Source organism: Labrus mixtus, chromosome 6 (genome assembly GCF_963584025.1).
Source record: "Labrus mixtus chromosome 6, fLabMix1.1, whole genome shotgun sequence".
Taxonomy (NCBI): domain Eukaryota; kingdom Metazoa; phylum Chordata; class Actinopteri; order Labriformes; family Labridae; genus Labrus; species Labrus mixtus.
This window is the reverse complement of record NC_083617.1, coordinates 12,977,252-12,999,575: the sequence shown is the minus strand read 5'-3', so window position 1 is coordinate 12,999,575 and position 22,324 is coordinate 12,977,252. Positions and strand designations below refer to the sequence as shown.

The window sequence follows — 22,324 nt, the reverse complement described above, 5'->3', positions numbered from 1 at the left end:
TGATAAAAGTTAATGTCTTTATCAACAACAAACAGCCGTCCCCATCTTTGCTGCTGCTCATATTTTATACAGATGTAGCTCAAATACGATTAGCTAACACGTTTTTTTTTTTTACTGTGTGGATTTTGTTGAATTAAACGCCCGTGAGCACAAACTCATAAACATTGACTTTGACGACTAGTTATGCCCCTGTTGAACAGTTTCGGGCCTCCAGCACGTTTAGTAAATGATCTTTGCCCATTTCGTGCCTCTCTTGAAACTGTAATGAGACAAGCAGGGACATTATCTTGATTAAAATCAATCCCTATTGGATTACACTGTACTACATCCCCTGTGCTGGGCCTCACTGATTAGTATACAGCAGCAGAAACCTGAAATCAGGAGTGAGGAGACTCATCAAAGCAGTACATGTATGCATGGACAACTTGACAGATAATCCCTGGACTCCTCGTTAACGTCAGTTCTTCCCCCAGGGCACTCGCTGCTGTCATGGTGTTTGATTATCAGAATCACTGTTGTATTTTGGGTTTGTTTTACATCAGTAAAATGTTGTGTCACTTACAGGAGGAGCTGATGGGACCTGTGATCTTATAGTGTCCTCGGGTGAATTTATATGTATACGTGACAGATGTTGCTGATGTTAAACATTAAACAAGGAAAGAAGGAAAGGATCAAGGGGGATGGCTGAAGGGAAAACAAAGGTGATGAGCTATAGGAAGTACAAAACAGAAAGACAATATGAAATAAATAAGCAAAGGACATAAAGCAGTGAACAAATGTCTGCAAGACGAAGTGAAAAGGGAGTATGACAGGAAAAAGGTAGAAGGTAAGGAGGAAGTAAATAAGGGCAGGAGAAAAATAATGCAATCAAAACAAACTTTAAGAGATAGATGATAGATTGGGATAGATGAAGTGACTATACGGTTGGGAAAATGTTATGAAAGGATGGAAGAAAGCAAGCAAGCCAAGGGAAGAGTAAAAAGGCAGGTAGGAGAAAAAAAAGGACAGGAAGAAATCAAGGGAAGGAAAGAAGGAAGTAAGAAGGAGAGAACCAAAGAGGGAAAGAAAGAAAATGAGAAGAAAAAGGGAAAGGGTGAAATCAGAAGATTATAAGAAAATAAAGGGGCGAAAGCCTAATTAAAAAAAAAAAAAAAAAAGGTAAGCAAAGGCGGGTAGAAGTAGCCTATAAGAAAAGAAGCGAGGAACCAAGAAAAAAGAATTAGGAACCGAATGCGCCTCTAATAAACACATGTGGTCATAGGGAACGAAATTAGTCAGGTAAGGAGCGATTAAGGAACCAAGGAAGGAAGGAAGGGAGCAAGGGAGCGAACTAATTCATTTTCATGCCATCGCCTCTGTTCCGTGCAGGCTCGCTGTGGTGCGCGAGGGTCGTCAGTGCTCTCACCATATCGCACGCGGCCACATTCTTCAGCACGAGGAGACTGCAGAAGCTCCGTCCCGCGCTCTAAAAACAAACGACAGACAGACAGACAGGGACCCAAGCGGGACATCAAAGGCGCCGACGAGAGCATCCGAGTGGACCGTCACACACCGAGCGAGGACCATGGAGAGCGCAGTGAACGGCTCGGACGCCGATTACCGGAGCCAGATCCCGGGGTTTTACAACAGCAGCAGCTTCTGTCGGAACTTCACCAACGACAGCACGAGCTTCGCGGAGGCGAGATGTGACGGCAACCGCAGGCTGACCGGCAGGCTCGAGGACGACGCTAACCCGGTCATCATAGCGATTGTGATCACCGCTCTGTACTCCATCGTATGTGTGGTGGGGCTGGTGGGGAACGTGCTGGTCATGTACATCGTAGTCAGGTAAGAAAAGTGCTCATCAAACACTGACATGTTGTTCTCCAGGCGCGCTGTTCACTGTTAAACACCTAATACAATATCCTTACTGACGCGCTTGTTATACTGACTGAGGAAGGACAGTAACCTGTTGCTGTAAATAGCATAAAGCAAAGCGTGTGTGTGCGTGTGCGTGCGTGTGTGTGTGTAGCCGAGTGTGACTATGAGAATGCTGACAGTGCGTTTTTAGTTGTCTCTCGTGCGTAAAAGTCTCAAATGTAGAAAACAAAGTAGCCTAAACCAAGCCAAGCCAGGTGAAAGAGTGGAAAGGCAACTGTGCAAAAACAGACTACAGTAGCAGCAAAGGCTTTGTCTGTCTCTTCCCCTCTGTGTGTCTTACATTCATAATATCTGTACTTAAGTGCAAAATCGCACTGTGACAAAATGCTGCACATCACTCAAATGTGAGCACTACATTGAAACGTAATGCACAATGAATCCTGTCAGATTATGCAGTTTTCAGATGCAAAGTGACTTCAATGTTTCCTATTCCCCATGACTGTGCTTCATGTAAATTAGATGAGGGGCCTTAAATAGTTTCAGAAAAGCTCTTATAACAAGACATTTGCATACAAATGTGTTGCTTTGGACTCAGCTACTGCATTATGGCTTACATAAAACCGATGAGTAGACTTGTTTATTATTAACTGCTTTTTAAAACTTATATTAGCAACATAAAACTAACTGTTTCTATTTGTCTTCCTCTTATGTCGAATATGATATCTCAGCTGACCTGTTGATATCTCATGAATCAGTATTTTGAACTTTGTTTAAGAGATGTCATTCGTTTGAGATATTATTACAAGAGGAGCTCTTGTTCTCTTTAATGGCCTGCCACATTTACTCCAGCATAATAATTCATGATGAGTGGTGCACAAATGAATTATTTGCAAGCAGGGCTGAAGAGATCCCTCGAATCGATCGTGTGCCTTGATTTCTAAAAAGCCAAATTATTTGCCTCGAGGCTTCATCCGGACTACTATACAGCGCTCTGTCGAAAGGCACAAAATGCCTTAATAGCTTTATGGAATTTACGCAGGATTATTTATGTGCTCTGTTTTTATTGTGTACCGAGAGTGAGTTCTCGTTTTGACACAATCACACTGACTGACACATTTCTTTTATGGTTTGTCTCAGACCCAGCGCCAGGATATGAATTCTGGCTGAGCTTCTTTCCTGAAGTGTTTACAACTGTTTCATATTCTTGTTGCTCGTTTAAAGATATTTCTCTGAAGCATTCTCTATACAGAGAAAACTGCCTTTTAATATTTTAAAACACATGCACATAAATCTCATAGTGAAAAAAAGCTATGGATGGTGTTGACCATGTAAGGCCTCCTTTTTATTGATCTGTATGGATTATTATTGGTTTATATTTTTAGCAAAGGAGGGAGAGAACTCGTTGGTGGGCGAGCTACATTGACTTTTAACGAGAGAGAAGAAAAGAAAAAGAAACGGTGTAACCATTCAATATTTTTTATCCGAGTCTTACGCATGATTAATTGCCAAAATAACTGATGGATGACTAAAATAATCAGTTACTGCAGCCCTACTTGCAAGGCCAGCTGATGTTTATCATCGAACCCCCTATACAAAGCAGTATAACTTTTTTAAGAGGATGGTATTTCAATTTATAAGTTGCTCCAAAGCTGGATCTGTCCTTAAAGGCAGGGTTGGTAATCTTCTCTAGATACACGTTTTAAGAATTTGAAATTGTCTTTAGGTCCTGACAGAAATGAATAATTCATGTGCTCTGAAAAAAGGAACAAAGAAAATCTGTCATCTGTAGCAGCTGTAAGCGTGTGAAACCTTCGACCAATGTCTGCCACGAGGTACCAATCTGATGAACCAATCACGCCTCCCTGTCTCCCTGCTCGTTCTCTACCCCTAGCGTTCACTAGCCCACACTCAAAGCGTGTCACCGATGACGGAGTTTGTACTGTGAATTTGTGTGTACTTTGATAAAGTTTAGGGTTTACTTATTGCTAAATGAGACAACGTAGTTTCTGCACAATGCAAGCGATGAGCTGAGGTCGGCTTCTGGACCAGTGGCGCTTGTGCATGTAAGGGAGTGGCTTTTTGAGGGAGCACAGATGGGAGGGGGCGGGTGTAGACGGAGCACTGAAGGAATGCTACTTTCAAAATCATGCTAGTTTTTCGAAAATTACCAACCCTGCCTTTAAAGTGGAATTATTTTTTGAATACTGACACTTGGTTTGTATTCATTCCGACAAAATATTTCCCCTCCTGTTGATCATATCTGCCCGTGGTGAAAAACAGCACGAGAGGACGGGTTTTACTAGCAGTCATTATATGCTTGAAAAATATGAATGTTAGGAAAACGTTCCCCTGCTGAACCTGCGTCGCTCCAAATGAGGCTCTTTTAGATCATAAAAAAGTTTGATTGGTGAGGCAGTCAGAGAGTAGAAGAAGGAAAAGCAGGTGGGTGATAACCTTGGACATAAATGGAGGGTTCTTGGGAGAAAGATTGATGGTGAGCGATGAGAAAGTTGAGGAGGATGGAGATAAAGGTGATGATGGTCCCCTTTGTGATTACTCACTTTGTTGGTCTGACGGAAGCAGTGGAGAGTGGCCGAGTATAGAGGAGGATTGTTGAACTTGTCACAGAGGTGCTTGGACCACTTTATGAGAGAAGGACGAGTGTTAAAAAGCTCTTTATTTGATTTACTTCTATCCCCACTACAATATATCATCACTCTCTTACACCTATAATTCTTCTCACTCCCCCACTGTTTCCAGGGAAGATTCAGCACTACGTGAATGCTCATTTGCCAGACTGCACACATCATTCTCTTCACTCTGAGTGCTTCCCCAAATAGTCCCGCTCAAATCTTCTCAAGATGTTTTGTGCATCTATTCCTGAAGGTATTTTTTTGAAAACTCTTCATTACTTTCCACAGCTCTGCCCCTATGCTCAGGGAAGGACAGAGTCCGATACTTACTACTAAGGTAGAAGTAGATGGTGGTTTGGGGCAATGATTACTATGTTGTATAATAGAGGTGATGAATAATTTATACCAATAAATTATAGATTAAAGTGTATTAACAAGTCTACAGTCTGGAGGAACAGTAGCACCCAGCATTATTTGCATGAACTAAAAATACATTCCATGTCTATGGGTGATATTTTCAGCCTGTATGTATAATTGATTATAAATAAATTACAAATCTATACAATACATTGACCCTCCTCAAAGGAACCTTTAAAGGACAAAACTCGTTCAATTTCAGCGCTATCTGCAGAGCAGTGTGGGCTAAAAGCAATATCAGGGTACACTAATGAAATAATCTGCCACTTTATCACCAGAAGAAAAATGTCATCAGATGTATACAGAGATACAGACAATATCAACTCCACAGATGGTGCAGTGCACCAGTAAACACTCAAATTAAGAGTACTGAGCTGTTGTTAAGCAAAGCACATCTCCAGAAAGAGAGTTACATCCATCAGTGAGTTAAGGGTCGTACTCACCTGACGGTTCTGTGCACTCCTCAATCTGCTATTGGTTCAGCTTCTCTGCTCATTTATTTACTCGGTGCACCACATAACTACTCCACTCGAAGTAATTGTTCCACTGGGCTTGACCAAGAGACCAAACATGAGCTGAGTGAGCCCCCAGATGTGACAGGGATTATTGTAAAAAGAAAAATTGTGTTGTAGTACTCGAAATCGGTCTTGGTCTCAAGACGGACCTCTTTTTGAAGGTCTCGGTCTCGTCTAGGAGTCAAAATCGTTTACTCGTTCTTGTCTCGGTCTCAGACTGGTTGGACTCTGGATTTTAAATCAAGACCGGTCAAGACCACCTCTGAAAGGCTACTTTTCAACGTCATTACTAAAATAAGAAGGATAACGCTCCTTTCAATTCATATGCGGTTTGATTTTTTATCCCTCGGTTACAGCCACAACCTCCCCGGTGTCACGCTCAAAGGGAGTCACACGCCCAATGCACACAAGTTGAGGAGTTTTCAGTGATATTTATGGTCTTGGTCTTGTCTCGATCTTGCCCTTTCTTGGTCTTGGTCTTGACTGGGTCCCGATCCCTTAATGTCTTGGTCTTGTCTCGGTTTTGGAGCACTCTGGTCTCAGGTATGTCTTTGTTTGGGTTAGTGTGGTCTTGACTACAAAACTAGTATAAAAAAAACAATAGAAAGACCTCCCACACAATGAGTGATCAACCTTCAAGAATTAACATCCAAGGACCCAGGACTCAACCATGGACTTGGCACAGGTTAAGGTCAGTGTTTTATTATGGTCCACTTGGTCTGAGTGTGGTTTTCTCTATTACAGCAGCTCCTGGGTCTGTTAATCAGAAGAAAAAAATGTGATAAGATGTACTTTAATTTATATCCCAGAGGGTACAAATCATTATGTATGATACCTGAGTGGATCCGAGATGAGCGCTTGATTAGCGCTGATTACAGCAGAAATGCTTGAGCACCGTGATGTGTCATGGTTGATGATCAGGCTGAATTGTGACCTGATTACAGAAGCAAAAGGTGAAAAAATGTTGAGCAGAAATGAGGGGGGTTGCAGCAAAGATTTAAAAAAAAAGATGCCATATACCATCCCCACTGACGTAAAAATAAGAGTTCAAATCTAGCTTAACCAGAAGAAAGTTTGCGATGTTTATTGTGTAAGTTGTTGGAAAAATGGTTATGATTTGACTCAGTTAAAACATGCATAGAATATTTTAGACTTCATCTGGTCTTAAAAACATAGCTTTTTAAGAAGGGATTGTGCTGACTGTTTTGCTGTGTTATGTTTTTTTTTAATTGTTTGTTTGTTATGTGTGCTTAAAATGGTCCCCAAACTTGACTCTCTTTCTCCCTAAGCTTTGAGTCTGAAATATCTTCCACGGCAATTGGTTGGATATTAATTATTCAACAATACTGGGTCCAATCAGATCACAGCATGAATTTACTGGCTCCATCAGGGTTCAGGTTTATCAATTTGGATCTACGAAGACCTCTACTATGGCTGTAGCCTTGTTGGACGTGCAGCATTATGGGTGTGTCTGATGTGTGATACTTTGCATTTGAGCAGGGTGGTGATTCATTTAGAAGATCTGCTATTTCTTATTTATGCCTAAGTCATGTTAACTTTAACGATAACCATTCATGACGTCAGTGTGACCGCCTGTGATTATGCTGCGACTGCAGACACAATAAAGCTTTTTTTCTGACGCTACCTTAGGGAAAAAAACTCAAGTACAACTATGCTAATTTATTTTTCGAAAATACCTGGAATAAGAGACACTTGTTACCAACAAGTGTCAAATGTTAAACATCTCTTTTGGCCTAGCATTTTCCTAACAAGTGAAGGGGAAAAGAAGCAAACAGTATTTGTCAAATAGAAGTGAAATCACTTTCATAAGTAGTCATGCACAGGAATCCTTTTGGTGTCAGGATCTCTGTCGGCAGCTGTCTGGCAGAGGTACAAGAGTGTTTATGATGAATGAGATGGTATTCAAGCTTGCATTATGTATTCCAAACTTGTTTGTCTACAAAGCAGATGATCGATGTAAGGGCATAACTTCAGTTTTTGCTCTCTCATCCTTGGCTGTTTTGTTGGAGCAGATTTAAGACGACCCACCCGTCCGATGCCTTCCCCCGATGGTAATAAAGAGGGCATCAGTGCTGATACTGACACAGGCAGTAATGTGTGTGTGTATGTGTGTGTGTATATGTGCAAGCATGCAAGGTTTTGTAGCTACAAGTTTTATGGTATATGTAACTTTTTGAGCTCGACTAATGAGACCTACCGAATTCAGAGAAAGATGAAAGATGTGCTTCATCCTTAAAAAATCCAAGGTTTAAAATCCATAAAATTCTTTGTCTCTCTCTCTCTTTCTGCCTGTCTTTTTTAGTTTCTTCTCTGCTGGCTGATTGAAAATGAACAGCTATTTAGTTAATGGAACAGAGTGGACATTTACTTTCCCTTCTCACTTTACGGTAATGGCCTTGAATGCATTTTTGCTTGATTAAATAGAGACAGCAGTGGATGAGACGTGTTTTTCCCCCCTTATGGTGACCTTAAAGCTGTAAATAATTTCTCCCTCACTCCCTAACTCTTTGTCCTTCTGTTGTTTTGTCTTTCCGTCTACAAACTTGTTGTGAGCAAACATACACGAGCACGCTCAATCGGAGGCAATCAATTGTGGTCGAACAGAAACAGCCATGATCCTTGGAGCAGAGTGCTTCCTGTTACCATGGAAACACAGAGAGGCGTTCTGTGTGCGATGAGTGCAAAATGAGTCCACCTCCTTGCTTTTAACCCCGGCCTCCACCCCCCATCCTCCATCCTCCATTCAGCTGAGCAGATGCACCTGGGTGGAGAAAACAGTGATCATCTAAAGCATTTCTAAAATGTTGTTTTTGTTTTAGAGGTCAAGTGTCTGAACTGGTAGTCCTTGATGGGGGTTTACAATGTTTTTTTTTTTTTTTGAAGATCTTGGCTTTTTGTGCCTTTATTGGAGAGACAGGACAGTGGATAGAAATGGAAATCAGGGAGAGAGAGAGAGTGGGGAATGACATGCGGGAAAGGAGCCACAGGTTGTATTCGAACCTGGGCCGCCCGCGTTGAGGGCTATAGCCTCCATATATGGGACGCTCGCACTAACCACTGCACCACTGCACCACTGCACCACCGGGGGGGGGGGGGGGGGGGGATCTTTCCTTTACAAGATGATTCAAGCCGATTCTCTAGAGCAACAATCCAATTCAGGAATGATTCATTAAAATACAGAACAATTCTGTGAGATTGGATTTTGGTATTATTTGATTTGATCTGAGACAAATCAACAGAATTCTCTTAATAGCATGTCCTTGTATTTATTATTTACCAAGAGACATGAGAATAGATCTACTTTACAAACAAATATCCTGTCACTATGTATATTATGGGAAGTCTTTATCACACAAAAATATCAAACAGCACACACATCTGAATGGTTGATAGAGCAACTGGGTGCTGGACTATTATTCTTACCATTTATTTACTGGTTTCTATTTATTTTATTGCTTGTACCTTGTTCACCTTTTTATTGCTATCATCTGTTTTCTATTTGCCTTTAGCTCGTTCAGTTTCTCACATCTTCAAAATCTTTGGTGCTCTTGGTCTCAGCTTGTGTTGTTGGCTTCTTGTTTTGCCTTATTTCTGTTCTACAGTGTTTGGTTGATTTTGCTTTGTTCTTGTTTATGCCTTTTGCTGTATGTCAAAGCACTTTGTAAACCTGTGTTTTTAAAGGTGCTATATAAATGAAGTTAATATTATTATTATTATTTAACATCTGGTTCCCTGCTGTTTATGTGAGTTTCTAGCCGAGACACATGAAATATGATGTTATGATCAGAATCAACTCAATCTTGTTCTCTAGAGTTATATAACAGATCCTCTTCACTAATGTTTTTCTCTAATGGGTTTACTCGTAGCTCCCACTGTTTATCTTAACATGTAGTCTCACGCTCAGTTTCAAACAACTAACCTCCAGTCATTTGAAGTCTGAGTTGATTCTCGGCAACAAAGCATTCCACAAAATCGTTTCTGCTGTATTGATTTTAATTGTCACTGATATGAATGGAATCCGATTTGCACGTTTCAGGGTTTATGCTAGATGGTATTTTGGAATGCTTAAGGTGGAGGTGTCTTTCTTTAAACAATGACATACATATGTGTAAGTGTAGGCTACTTGGGGCTGTCATGGTTTACACACTGGCTCCATTCCATTGTGATGGGGGAAACATCCATATTTGTTGTTTCTGTCATAGATGGCTTCTAATAGTGAATTTAATGTGAAGCTTCAACTGTCTAACCCAGCATTGCATCCTCATTGAAGGTTGATAAATACCAAGACTTTGGACTGCTGGTCCCAAAATACACTTGGTTGATAATAAAAAATAATTTGGGCTGTCAGCATTAAAACGTTATTCGCGATGCAACTAAGGTCCAAAATGATTGTATTAATTTAAAAAAAAATATTATTCATGTCCTATTTTGTCCATTGTGACAGAACAACCTTTGGATGGCTCATTTCACTCACAATTACCTCTTTGTAGTCAAGCTGGTGCAAAATCATACAACCCACAGAAGAAAGCTTGTTTTAAATTCCTTCAAATATATTGGTCCTCATTTTCCCCTCTAAAATCATATTGTTCTCAAAAACCAACATAGGTTTCAGGATGGTTTACTTCTTCTGCATTTGACTCCATAGACATTTCATACAGATTCCTGGTTTGGAATTCAGTTAGTGACGTCCGTGTGATGAAAGGGAATGGCTTCCCTTTCAGCACACGGACGTGAATCACTATGTGCATCATACTTTTTACTTAGAAAAAGAAACTTGATGGAAATGTGCTCACTGATTTGCTGTCTTGGTTTCATGTGCATTCATAAACATGTTTGTGTGTGGAAAGTTTGAGTTCATGCTCATGTGGCTGTTAACACATAGTGGATGAGAGGTTGTTTAAATCCATATAGATATCCATTTTTTTTGTGATGTACAAAGCATCAAGGTTGTTTAAAAAAATCTATACATTCCTCATTATTTAAATCATTGATGATATCCAAAAGAACTGATGCTTTAAAAAAAAAAGCTACAGAGCATCAGTCTATTTTCAACCCAAAGTTGCTGTGAACAAAAAGAAAGCAGTAGTGGTCCATTTGAATTCAGAGGTTGGCAGACATTAATGTTTTCTCAAGCCCTTTGGTGTCTCAAAAAGACACAATTCTCCTTTATTTCTCTTACAAACTGAGGGCAGAGGAGGTGACACTGTCTAAATTGCACAAATACAATGTTTTTTGTTGCTGTGGTATCGAAAAAGGGTATCAAAATTATTGGATTTTTACTAGCTTCGTAAATTCTGGCAATGTGACAAGCATATGAAGCAGATCTGTAAAGGTAAACTTCAACTCAAAACATCCATTCCATTCAGGAATATCATCTATCATTCAGAATTACAGTTCACTCTGTGTGAAGTCATTTAAGGATACATTTCCTTTAAAAGTAACGCATGAACACCAAGATTCCTTGAAGTGTTTGTGTCGGCGTGTCGCCCCCCCCCCCCCCCCCCCCCCCCCCAACGCTGTAAACCTCGGGGAAACACTGAATGCCTTTAATCAATGACAAGCGGACAGCTCGTTAATGGTGCTCTCCTGTGTATTTTATGCTTCATTACTTTGTTAGCTTAAGAGTACTGACAAACTCACATGGAACAAATGAGTCAAGAAAAAAATGTTCTTATGGCCTAACCTCAACAATAAATCTATCAGCTGGTTATGAAGCTTTATTGTGTTAACCAGAATGTCATTGATCATTATTATTATCAGTGTCAGAGTTTTACAGCTCAGTGTGAGGCTCACAGAGAAGGTGATTCTGCATGCTGCTTTTTCCTGTGAATGGACACAACAGAGGGGACAGAGTCAAATTTTCTGGCTAAGGAGACCATTAAGTTCAAAGAGCAGAGAGGTAATTGGGATGCATTGTGGGTGAATGTGTGTTTTAGAGTAATGAGCGTACTGTCTGTCTGGATTCAACAAGAGGTGTTGTGTTGAAGAAAGAGAGTTACAGTTACATTAAGTTGAAAAGCTTTCAGAATTTGGTGGTGGAGGGACTGACAAGAGCTTAGGGGATAGAATAGAGAAGTTGAAGTCATTGCAATTTCTACTCTGGATTTTTAGCCACATCATTTAGCTGAAGCCTATTTGTGCTCGCGATGTTAGCGAAGCTTTTTTTGTGAGTTTGGTTTCAAGCTAACACTCCTTAAGTTTTCAACCGTCACACAGATGAGTCTGAGAGCTTCATTATCTGCAATGAAGTTTTCTTCTTTTCTTAAAGATGGGCCAGCACTGGATTAGTCAAAGAAAAACTCTATCTGTCTGTCACAGAGAAAGTAGTCGGCTGGATTTGTTTTCGGGTCAGATGATGATTTGGAAAACTCTTGTAAATTAGCAATTCAAAGCATTGAGGCTTCTAATGTAGATTGTGTTGCGTTTAAGAAAAAAAGTCGTATTGTTGGCTGACAGAATTTTGATTCAAATACAGTCCTATCAAAGCCAAGTTTTTTTTTAAAGACAATGTTATGACAGCCACAGTTATCTACTGGGAAAAATGAGACAGAATGAAGTACTGATTACAAACTTAAGAGGAGGGAACAGAAGACAGATTTGGCCTCTTTCTGTTCTGAATGATTGATGGGCACTCTCAGCTCTTTTGCCCATCTGTCAATAACAAAATGACTCAATCTATAACGTTGTTTCTTGCCTTTTATCGTCTGACGGGTAGCATTAAACACGTCTTTCTTCATCCAGGCTGGCATTTCAGAGAAACAGAGGATATCGCAGATTTGCTCTCGGAATTAATTTAACAATACTGTCACACCCCCTTAGTTGTTTTCTTTTTGAACATCTTGTTGTTCTCCAAAATTCATGTTTCCTGTTATTGATGGCTTGTTTTTGCACAGTGAGGAGCAAACATAACAAAGAAGCAAGCGAGTTTGAGTGATGACCTCATGCTAAGTAAAACTTGCAGTTTGAGAGCTGCTGAACCTTTCCACTGCTGTTTACAATTATTGCACTTATTAAATGTGGATTGAAGACGGGTGCCAAGGGCACAGAGAGAGACTTTGTAGGAGATCTTCTGTTTGCTAACATCAGTGTTCCTTAGCAACTAGCTGATAAACTCCTCTTGAGCTCCCTGTTTCCATTACCAACATCACAGAGAGGGTCTGGGTCTGCCCTAAATTGGTTAGCTATTTATTATTCTATTATTTTTCAAGATGGAAAAACCATTATGAGTATGTACCGATGCATCAATTGAACATCATTGTCAGCAGATTGATAGTCATTGGTCAATTAGCAAATAATGTGTCATACACCAATGCTAGGTGTCGATGTTCATCTGTTGTGTCGCATCGATTTATGTTGGATAGCTAGTATATCTAACAGCATAATCAGAGAGGAGATTTTTTGTTGGTCAGAAGAAGTCACCTGTTGGACAAACTCTGATTTTGTTTTCATGGTCAAATGTAAAAAAAAGTTGGCGGGTTTACACGGTCTCGAGGAACGATCTGCGACATGCAGTTTGCAAGGCCAGAGGAGGGACCACTTAGGGCGCGGTCACACTGGCCATCCGTACCCAAGCACGATTGCCCCCCCCCCCCCGCAGCGCCATTCCCCCGCTGGCCGGCACGGCCCGCGGTCACACTACACAGGACTATCCGTGCCTAAGCACGATTACCTCTTGTACATAAAGTCTTAATACAACACATGCACGCTTTATGTTATTATGAAGCGTGCTCAGTTTACAAACAGGCGGACGAGAGAGAGAGAGAGAAAAAAAGAGACGCGCAGTCGAGTCCGCAGTCGCACATCAGAGAAAAACACAGAACATGACAGCTACTTTACTGACTTTACAGCTTATTTTAAGCCATTTTAATCAGACACAGTAATAAATAAATAAAAAAATAAAATAGACGCGCAGCGAGTCCGTGCGTGAGTCTGCGCGGACGCCCGCACATCGGAGAACAACACAGAGCATGACAGCTACTTTGTGTCTTATATTGTGTAATTTTAGTCAGATACAGGCATGAAACTCTGGATTTCTCCATAATGAAGGCTGTCAGCGTTGTTTACCCGCATGCTTGTGCTCGTGCATGAAGTGTACCGTGCTGAAGCACACCTCTCCCAAGTGTGCCAAAGCCAAGGAAGTGTACCGTGCCTGAGCACGGCACGGAGCGGTCACACTGGTCAAACGAACTGGACTTTAGGCCAGTGTGACCGTGCCCTTACACCAATCTAAGTACATCAAATCTCATAGCTCGTTTGAGGAAAAAAATAAAGTATTTAAGAAACATTAGTACCAGAATTGGCTTAATTGTTATTTTAAACATCAGTATCAGCGCTGATTTTCCCAATCGGTGCATCTCTAACTATGAGCGAAACACAGTAAAGCAGGCAGGGATTGTCAATCCTTTGACCAGAATACAATACATTGAATACATGTGATGTGTGTAGTTTATGCAGTTGTTGTGATCCCATTTTGAAGTGTCATGCAGCCACTTTCGAGCACTTCACTGCGAGGCCAAGTTTGGATTGGTGTGGTTTCAACAGGATATGAATAGTCAGTAATGGGTCTTTAGCTTTCTTCTAATTGGTAGAAGGAACACTCAACATATAATCATATAAACAGTAGCAGCGCAAACATCTAAATGACAATTCCATCTGAATCTTGGATTTCTAGCTGTTAACCACTAATGACAAACATTTTGCAGTCCTGCTGCTGCTGATTTTCTACAGATTGTATGGATTGATTTCGTCCTCCGTTATCATGACTTACACCAAGCTACGGCATGCAACTCCCAGGGACATGACTCCATCACACAGCCACTGCTGCCAAGGTTAAGGGGGGGTAGAAAACTGTAAGTGCTACAAAATGGAAGGCTGCATTTAACGCGCCAGGAAGAGGAATATGTCAATCATGGATTTGTGATATTCTACACAACACAAAAATCTGGACTTTTCCTTTAGACTGTAAATACATTTTATTGTGTGTATGTGAAATGATTGTGTCTGTGGAGGATTTTTTAACTTCCAGGCTGCTATCCTCGTTCGTGAGCCTTTATTAGAGGTTTGCATTTCACCTTTTAAGTGGATCAACTGTACAGCTGATGAGTTTCCACGACACTGGAGTTGGTCTTTGTTTGTCCATGGATATCGATCTCCATGCTTCAATTCCAGTCTGGTCAATCAGGAGCATTCCAATATGTCACCTCTTACTGTTGATGGATGTTTTGATTAAAGGTTGCTGTCAGTTGGCAAGCAGTGAAATTGTTTGCATGCGCTTTCTACGAGGCAGCATTAAACGTGTTGGGAAGTAAAATAGAAAGGGAACATCGCTTGGAGGACAAATACATTTACTCAGGCAGTCCTGCCGGTAGACAGAAACCCACCAGTAATGATTTAGATAATATATAACCTCTCAAACACCTTGGATTTGATTGGCTCAATACGACGCAATGTGAAGTAGTCTTTGGTGATAGCTTGTTGCCATACTTTTTACATGCTAACTGCATACCTGTTCTGCTTTTTTGTTGTTGTTCTAAAATCAAAATCAAAATTAACGTCAGCAATTGATACAAACAAAAACTGATCAACAGAATGATAATCATGACACGCATGGTGTAGGTCTTGTTCATGTGTCACAGTCACTGACACATGTTGTTATGAAGATAGGCAGTGTGTGAATGCATCTTTAGCCAGGGCTGTGCATACTTACTTGTTTAACAAGTCGATTTGATTGATGATTTTCGTATTTGATGATTTTCTCATTATGAAATGTGTACTGTTTGAGTTTGAGTGTTTTTATTGTTGAAACTGTGTTGCTGCTGTTCTTGTCCAGGTCATTGAAAACGAGGTTAATGAATCTAACCTGGATAAATAAAGGAAAAGATTAAAAAAAAAAAAGATTATCTTACACCTTGATTTGATTCAATATCACAATGCATTCTTCATTTTCTGTATTTTTCAATGAAGACAAGCTGTCAGAAAATACACATTTTTACAAACTCAGACATCCATTGATCATTAAATTCTACCTTGTGTGACCCTAAAATGTGAAATTTATTTTGAAAAGCCTGGGGCTGTTTCCTGGGAAGAAGTTGCCTTACAGAGAGCGAAAATGAAAAATCACATCTTTGGAGTCTGGTCTTCTAGATAACCAGTAAAAGGGCTGCTGCCTTCCCTCGGACGTATCAACGAAACAAGGATTGAATTGAGCTATGTCAGCATAAGAGGACAGCTCTAGACCCGAAATGGCTGACAATCTTTCTTACAATCAGACTCATGACAGACGCAAATGGCACTGAGCTGAACAATTTTAGGTGCCTGTTTTCACTTGAACATCTTTAGCACAATGTCTTTTCAGAATTGGACCTCGAGACGCGGCAGATAGATAGTAAGTGATACTCCATGCATGGGGCTATCAGTGACTGCAAGTCATTCTTTTCTTTCATTGAATTTTGTGCTTGGGTTGTCGGTGAAAAAATATTTGAGAAGTTTATTTTGGATAATTTGATATACATTTTTGCATTTACACCATCACTACAACAAGCAGTTTTGACTTGGCATTGTGGGGTTGGCCCCACCCTCTTAAAATGCATTTCCTATTACGCCGAGAAAAACCTGGAGAACAATGTAACCATTACAGGAAACTGGGCAGAGAATTTCTTCCTGACTTGATTGCCTCTGAAGGCATATTCTTTCTTTTGAGACAAGCTTATGAATTGACTGTACAATGTGTCGCTCTCTCCCTTGTTAAAATCCAATCTGGCCCTCCAAACACTCAAACTCTCTCCCTGTAACCAACTGAAACAAACAAAGAATAATCCAGCCATATCCCCCAATGAAGATGGTATTTCCTGCAACAGAATTAAGATGTCTGTTTTTTGATTATTGGATACATTGGTCTAGACAATCTATGCTGAACCAATAGTTGGACTAGTCAAAGGAGGGTAAATGGTATCAGTGCAGTGATGTTGACTGGTTTTCAAAGTAGTGAGTCCCCAGAACCCACTGGTGTTGATTGTTTTATTAATCTATTTAACAGGGACACATGCGATGAACATTGCTTCATATGTAAAATGCAAAGTAGATGCTATGCACACTGGTTTCTAGACGTGGCTAACTTGCAACCCCTGTCCCTTTCAGGATTTAAAACAGGAGCCTTAGGGCTTAAGTGAGTCCCTGGAACATTGAACGAGTCCCCACTATATTTCTTCTGGGTTTTTTTTAGGTTTTAGATTTAGGTACAAGAACTTTAAGGGTGCTGCTCGCTGACTGATCACACTGCCTCTTCTCAGGCTTGTCTTCTTCACTGCAATAGTAACTGTGGTTTACGAACATCTAAATGAAACAATGAGTCAGGTTAAAAGGAGAGCAGGATTAGACGAGAGTTTGCAGATGAGCTGAGAGACAGAAGTGAGATATAAATCTTTATTTGCTGATAGCTTGGGTGCAATCTCCAGCTGAATTAAATAACCATCCAACTCGCTGCAGATTGTCTTTTGTGGAGTTTTACTTTCTTTCTCCAGCTCAGCATGTTTGAACACAAAAGGTAATGAGTAAAAGGACAATTTAATTCAGTGCTTCTGTCGCTCTTGTTCTAAAGGGGCTGTAACTCTTTTATTCAATCTTCATGTAGCACTATTTCAGCCTCTGTTTTGCTTATTTCCCCACTTCACTGACGTTCTTTTCTCTCTTTTTGTCTTGTCTTATTGGCACTTGATGGACTACAGGTTTAGCTCTGGTATTGAGCTGTCCCGAGCCTTTTGGCACTAAGGCAGCAGTAAAGATGTTTGGTTATTTTTTATTGTAGAAAGCCTTTCACAAATCCATTCAGTGTTTTTCTTCTTCAACTGCATCTTTGATATAAACTTCACTTTTTCCTCTCTGTGATTATTATTCTAATGTTGCCCTGTTATTGCTTCCAGCATGCCTTGGGGCAGTTTAAGTGTGATTCATCTTAATACATTTTAAATCGCTCTAATAGTCTTTAAATCCATGTCAGAAAACGTGCCAGATCTCAGTCGGTCTGTGATGGCAACGGGCAATGTGTGTGGGTCCATTTAGCAACCGTTAAGGCTGTATTGGGATCTGTATCCCCTGCAGTGTATTCCCAAGGGTGCCGGTGATATGACTTTCATTTACTGGAATGATTTCCAAAAGAGTTTAAAAAAAATGATTGGGGCTTGCTTGAGTGTAGCACAGGGGAAATACGGTTTGCAAACATATTAACACTAATAAAGCGCTAAATATGGGCTGCCATGAGCACCCAAAGAGGATTCATTTATTCATTGTCTCTAATGATAAAAGCCTGGTGTTTTTTTCTGTCTGTGCAGGCCAAATGCTGAGATGAAAAGTGTGATTATTTTGGCTTTTACAGCTCCATCATTCTGTACATCTTACACAATATTTGCCACTAATCTCTGACCTTTGAAATGTTGAGGCTATTTGTCACATCTTCATGTTTTATACTGCTGAAGTCATTAAACTCAATCTATGATTTACAGTCAAGCATTGTTGTAACCTTAATTGCATCAACCATTTACACCATTGCGTCACATAACATTTTGAATCAGTCTTTGTCTTTGCTCACTTCAATTATGAACCTTTTTTTTGTGGTTGTTGCTAATCTATGGCTGAATGTCTCTTTTTGAGCACAGTTAAATGTAAGTGTCTCTTCCTTGCTATAAACATCTCCTTGTAAAGCTCAGTGGAGGTTTTGTGTTGGTTCATTTTCTATTGATGGCAGGACAGGAATATTGGATGAAATGTCAATTTTATGTAGACATTTATGGTCTCCAGATAATCATTTGTCAGATGACTCTAGTGATCCCCTGATATGTCTTCAAGAACAAGTTGGTGTACATTCATCTTTTTTTTGTGAGATAACATCTATGGATGAAACTTGGTACAGACATTCATGATCCTCTGAGTAACTTTGATGATCTCCTGACTTTTTTATCGAGCCCCACCAACAGGTAAACATTTAATTTACCCAGTGAAACCCTTCAAGATCTCGAACACTGATTGAAACGGATTTCAACACAAGCCATCGTGGTCCCCTAAGGCTGAATCCTGATGACTTTGTAATCCCCTGCTTTTCCTCTAGCTCCACAATGAGCTAAACAATATGCTGTTTCCTATCTAACTGTTTGCTTCTATTTCATTTTTTACAGCCCGACAGAGCCACTGGTGTATAATCAGTTCATAAGTGGGAAATATAGGACATAACAGAAAGTGAGATATTATAATACTATCCATGTAATATCCATATTATAGCTCGTGATCAGTGAGGTCATTGGGGATAATGGTGAAAATCAGTGAGTGGTTCTCATTGATGGCAGTATTGGATTTTACATGATCATCAGTTTGATGAAGAACCAACCTTTATTTGTCAAGTATTTGCATCAGTCGAAACTCATTTTCCAGACTGGTTATTTTACATGCAGTGAGATCATTCTTCTGAATTCTAATGTTCTGTATTTTGATGTTGTAAGTCGATATCTTAATGTAGAAAGTCCACACACCACATAAGATCATTTTATTTTGAACAAAATTGCTACATTTTTATACTAAAAGCACAGACCATTCCGAACATCCTGACACCGCTCACTCCAGAAACACATCCCCAGCAGTCAGACAGACACGCACAGTCACACACCGTGCATCCATCATGTTCCTCCCAGCGTGCACGGACAGTGTTATTGGTAAGAGCCAGAGGCATACAGATGTCTTTTCACATGAGCAGCCTCTGTTTCTGCTTTCCAGACTCAAGGGTTTATCTGCACCCAGCAGCAGCCAATGAATCACACATGAGGTTACACACACATTGGCCAGCTTCACCGGGTGATGATGAATTATGTTTAGCGCTCTGTGTAACAAAAGGCACGGCACATTTATCAGCTCCTCGTCCAAATTGTGGACGACAAGTGCGTAGGTTTCGTCTTGAATTTTTTTCTTTAAATATTGTGACCAGACTGTCGAGTCATCGAAGGCTTGATCCACAAGAACGACACAAAGTTCATCTTAGGGCCTAAAGGGTTTAAACTCAAGCCAAGTTATTGGTCTCTTATTATCTGTTAGCCTTCCTAAATGTTCTAGCTGACACTCAGAGCTGCAGCCCCGGGCAACAGAAAGCTAGAGCAAATGTTTACTGGAGTCAAACTTTCAGGGAATTTACAGTATTAAATAAAATGTTAATATGCGTTGTGTTTTTAATTTGTCTCACTCTCAACAATAAGTAGCCTCTGCTCTTTTTTCTAAATCAATTAGCTTTTATTTTTTTAACCAACACCGCTGGCTAAATCATCAAGATTTAACATTTTCTTTAGGGGCTGTTGCTCCTGAATTATATATGAGTGGGAGTAAATATTCACAAGCTGATGATGGACACATCAGAGAGCATCATGGGGAAAAAACAAAATAACATCAGAATGTTCAATCAAACCTTCAAAACACCACATATGAGAGTATTTCACTGTTTACTGCGAAGTAAGTAAAGACTCTTTTTGGTGTTGCTTGATTAAATCTGATCCTTTAATCCAGACAGAAACACAGCCAGGGAAACACACAAAGTGTTTACTTTTTTTTTCTTTTTCCGGCAGGTTTCAGCATCATTATCTTCATGTATTTCATACAACTGTCAGCTATTGTAACATGGTTTAAAGTGAGCACATTTTTGTTTCTTAAAACTGTTTCTGTGAAGCTAGAGTGATGCAAGCTAAATTCAACACTTGGTCTTAGTTTTAACTTTTAGCATTTCTGTCATTATCACTATCATGACAACGTTGTTGCCATGGTGAAACTGGATCCTCACATGTGCACACAGTCATCAGCTAATTTCCATTCCGTCCCATTTGAGCGGCTCCATGCTGCTTACTATATTCATGAAGCGGAGACATGCAGTGTGGGCAGAATGCATTTATCTCTCCTGCTTAGTTACCCCACGTGTGTTCACGTCAGTCACAGTCATCATCCAAGTCAAAGAAGAAAAGGCTTTGATGTAAGTGGCTGCCATAAAAAATTGGGACAGATTTCCTGTATTGTTATTGAGCAGCTGTGGTTGAACTGCTCCAGCTAAATTACACTGACAGCACATGCAACTTTTGATGGCACCTGTCAGGAGTTTTTGTGTATTTATGAGGACACAAACATGTCGTCTACAATTTTTTTATTATTTTTTTTATTTTTTATTTTTTTTTTTAAATTCTAGTCCTTGTTTGCTTTATGACCCCACAATGAGCTCAAGTGGTGGGAATTTATTCAGTCATTCCAGACCCAATATCTTAAAATCTATTGGATGGATCATTACCATGACATTATGTTCAGTAGGTCATGTGATCAGACGATAAAGTTTAATGGCATTAGTGTTATTAAGACTTTTCTTTTAGAACCCACATTTTCTTTAATATGGGATTTCCCAAGAAATGTCCTCTGAATTCTGCATGGATTGCCTGTTATCTGGCACAGAACTGTATTGTGAGAACAAAAGGGAAGCACGTTTTCCTCAGTAGGTTGTGTCAATATTGGAGCCCGACCGATTAAACGCCCGGCCGATAATATTGGCTGATATTAGCATATCCAGTTTTGGCTAATTTTATTGCAGATATGAGCCACTATTACTAGATTTATTGACCAGTCGAATAGCATTTCATTGGAGTTTCAAAGTATTACACCAGCAGCTCTGTTTCACCAGCAGTGTGCTATATGGACTACATCAAACATTAGCACCCTCCAGAGTGTCAAGCGGTGATGCACGTACATGCGCAGTTACTTTCCAGTTGAGTGTCTGTTATATATCTTTTCCACCAGTGCTTGATAACTGCATTTGAGTGATCAACACAATAAATGTGTATCTATCACTTCGGATCAAAAATAGAGCTAAGAAAGATATCGGCCAATATAGTGGAATAGTCAGAATTTTTTCTCTCCCCGATATCGTTATTGGCCACAAAAACCCATATCAGTCAGGCCCTAGTTAATATGGAGTGTTTACATCCCACAAATGTTCAGCCAGAACAGCTAATTGTTGATCTGTAGAATAGAGGTTTCTTCTTATAGTACAACTTAAAGCTTGAATCAAGTAACAGTTCAATATTTTCAGAATTGAATGTTAGGGCGACGGAGAGCGTAGCGGTTTTGTCCCCCATGTACAGAGGCTATAGTTCTCATTGCAGTTGCTGTGGGTTTGAATCCAACCTTGACCCTACATGTCATCCTCCACTCCCTTCACCCGACATGTCCTGTCTCTCTTCAGCTGTCCTATCTAATGAAGACAAAAAGGCCCAAAGATAACTTAAATATAACAAAGATGGTCTGAAAAAGATCTCACTTTTCCACACCATCTACTTTTTGTTCAGTAGTGTTAAAATATCCAATCATGGAGTTTCAAATACCTAAAGTCAGCAACAATAAGTTTAGTCCTTAAACTTTGTAAAAAGAAAAAAGAAAGACCTGTGTCAGGCTATCTAAAAATAAAATATAAACATATTTCATACAACATATTTAAACAAAAAAGACACATGCCAAAGAGAGCTGTAGCAAAATCAAGACCACAGAAACATCTCTGACTCCATTTGGTTCAGCTATTCTAATGTATCCAACAAACTTCACTAAAGATCATATAATAATCATATAATATTTTCATTCTTATTAACATCATGAAGGCCCAAAATAGGAGATAAAAAAACCTCATTCCATAGAACAATGAACATTTGAATAACGATTTCCAGCTTTCTAAATTGCAGTTTGAGTAACAAGTGATGCTCATTAAGGAGCTGAGGCAGAGGTTATTATGATTTTAATTTTAATAATTTGTCATTCAGCTCAGGAAACTAATCAGGGCCATCAGTCCGATAAGGGATAAGATAAAAGTAGACTCTGTTGAAT

At 39.9% G+C, this 22,324-nt stretch overlaps 1 protein-coding gene across 1 annotated transcript in view; it reads left to right on the top strand.

Moving 5' to 3' along the window:
* Positions 1-843: 843 nt before the first annotated feature.
* The window catches only part of oprm1 (opioid receptor, mu 1), a 33,729-nt gene continuing 12,248 nt past the window's right edge, over positions 844-22,324 (top strand). Inside the window, exon 1 of the mRNA XM_061040052.1 lies at positions 844-1,827. Within this exon, the coding sequence (XP_060896035.1) occupies positions 1,565-1,827 (263 nt within the window). The 5' untranslated portion in view covers positions 844-1,564. The remainder of the gene's footprint in view (positions 1,828-22,324) is intronic.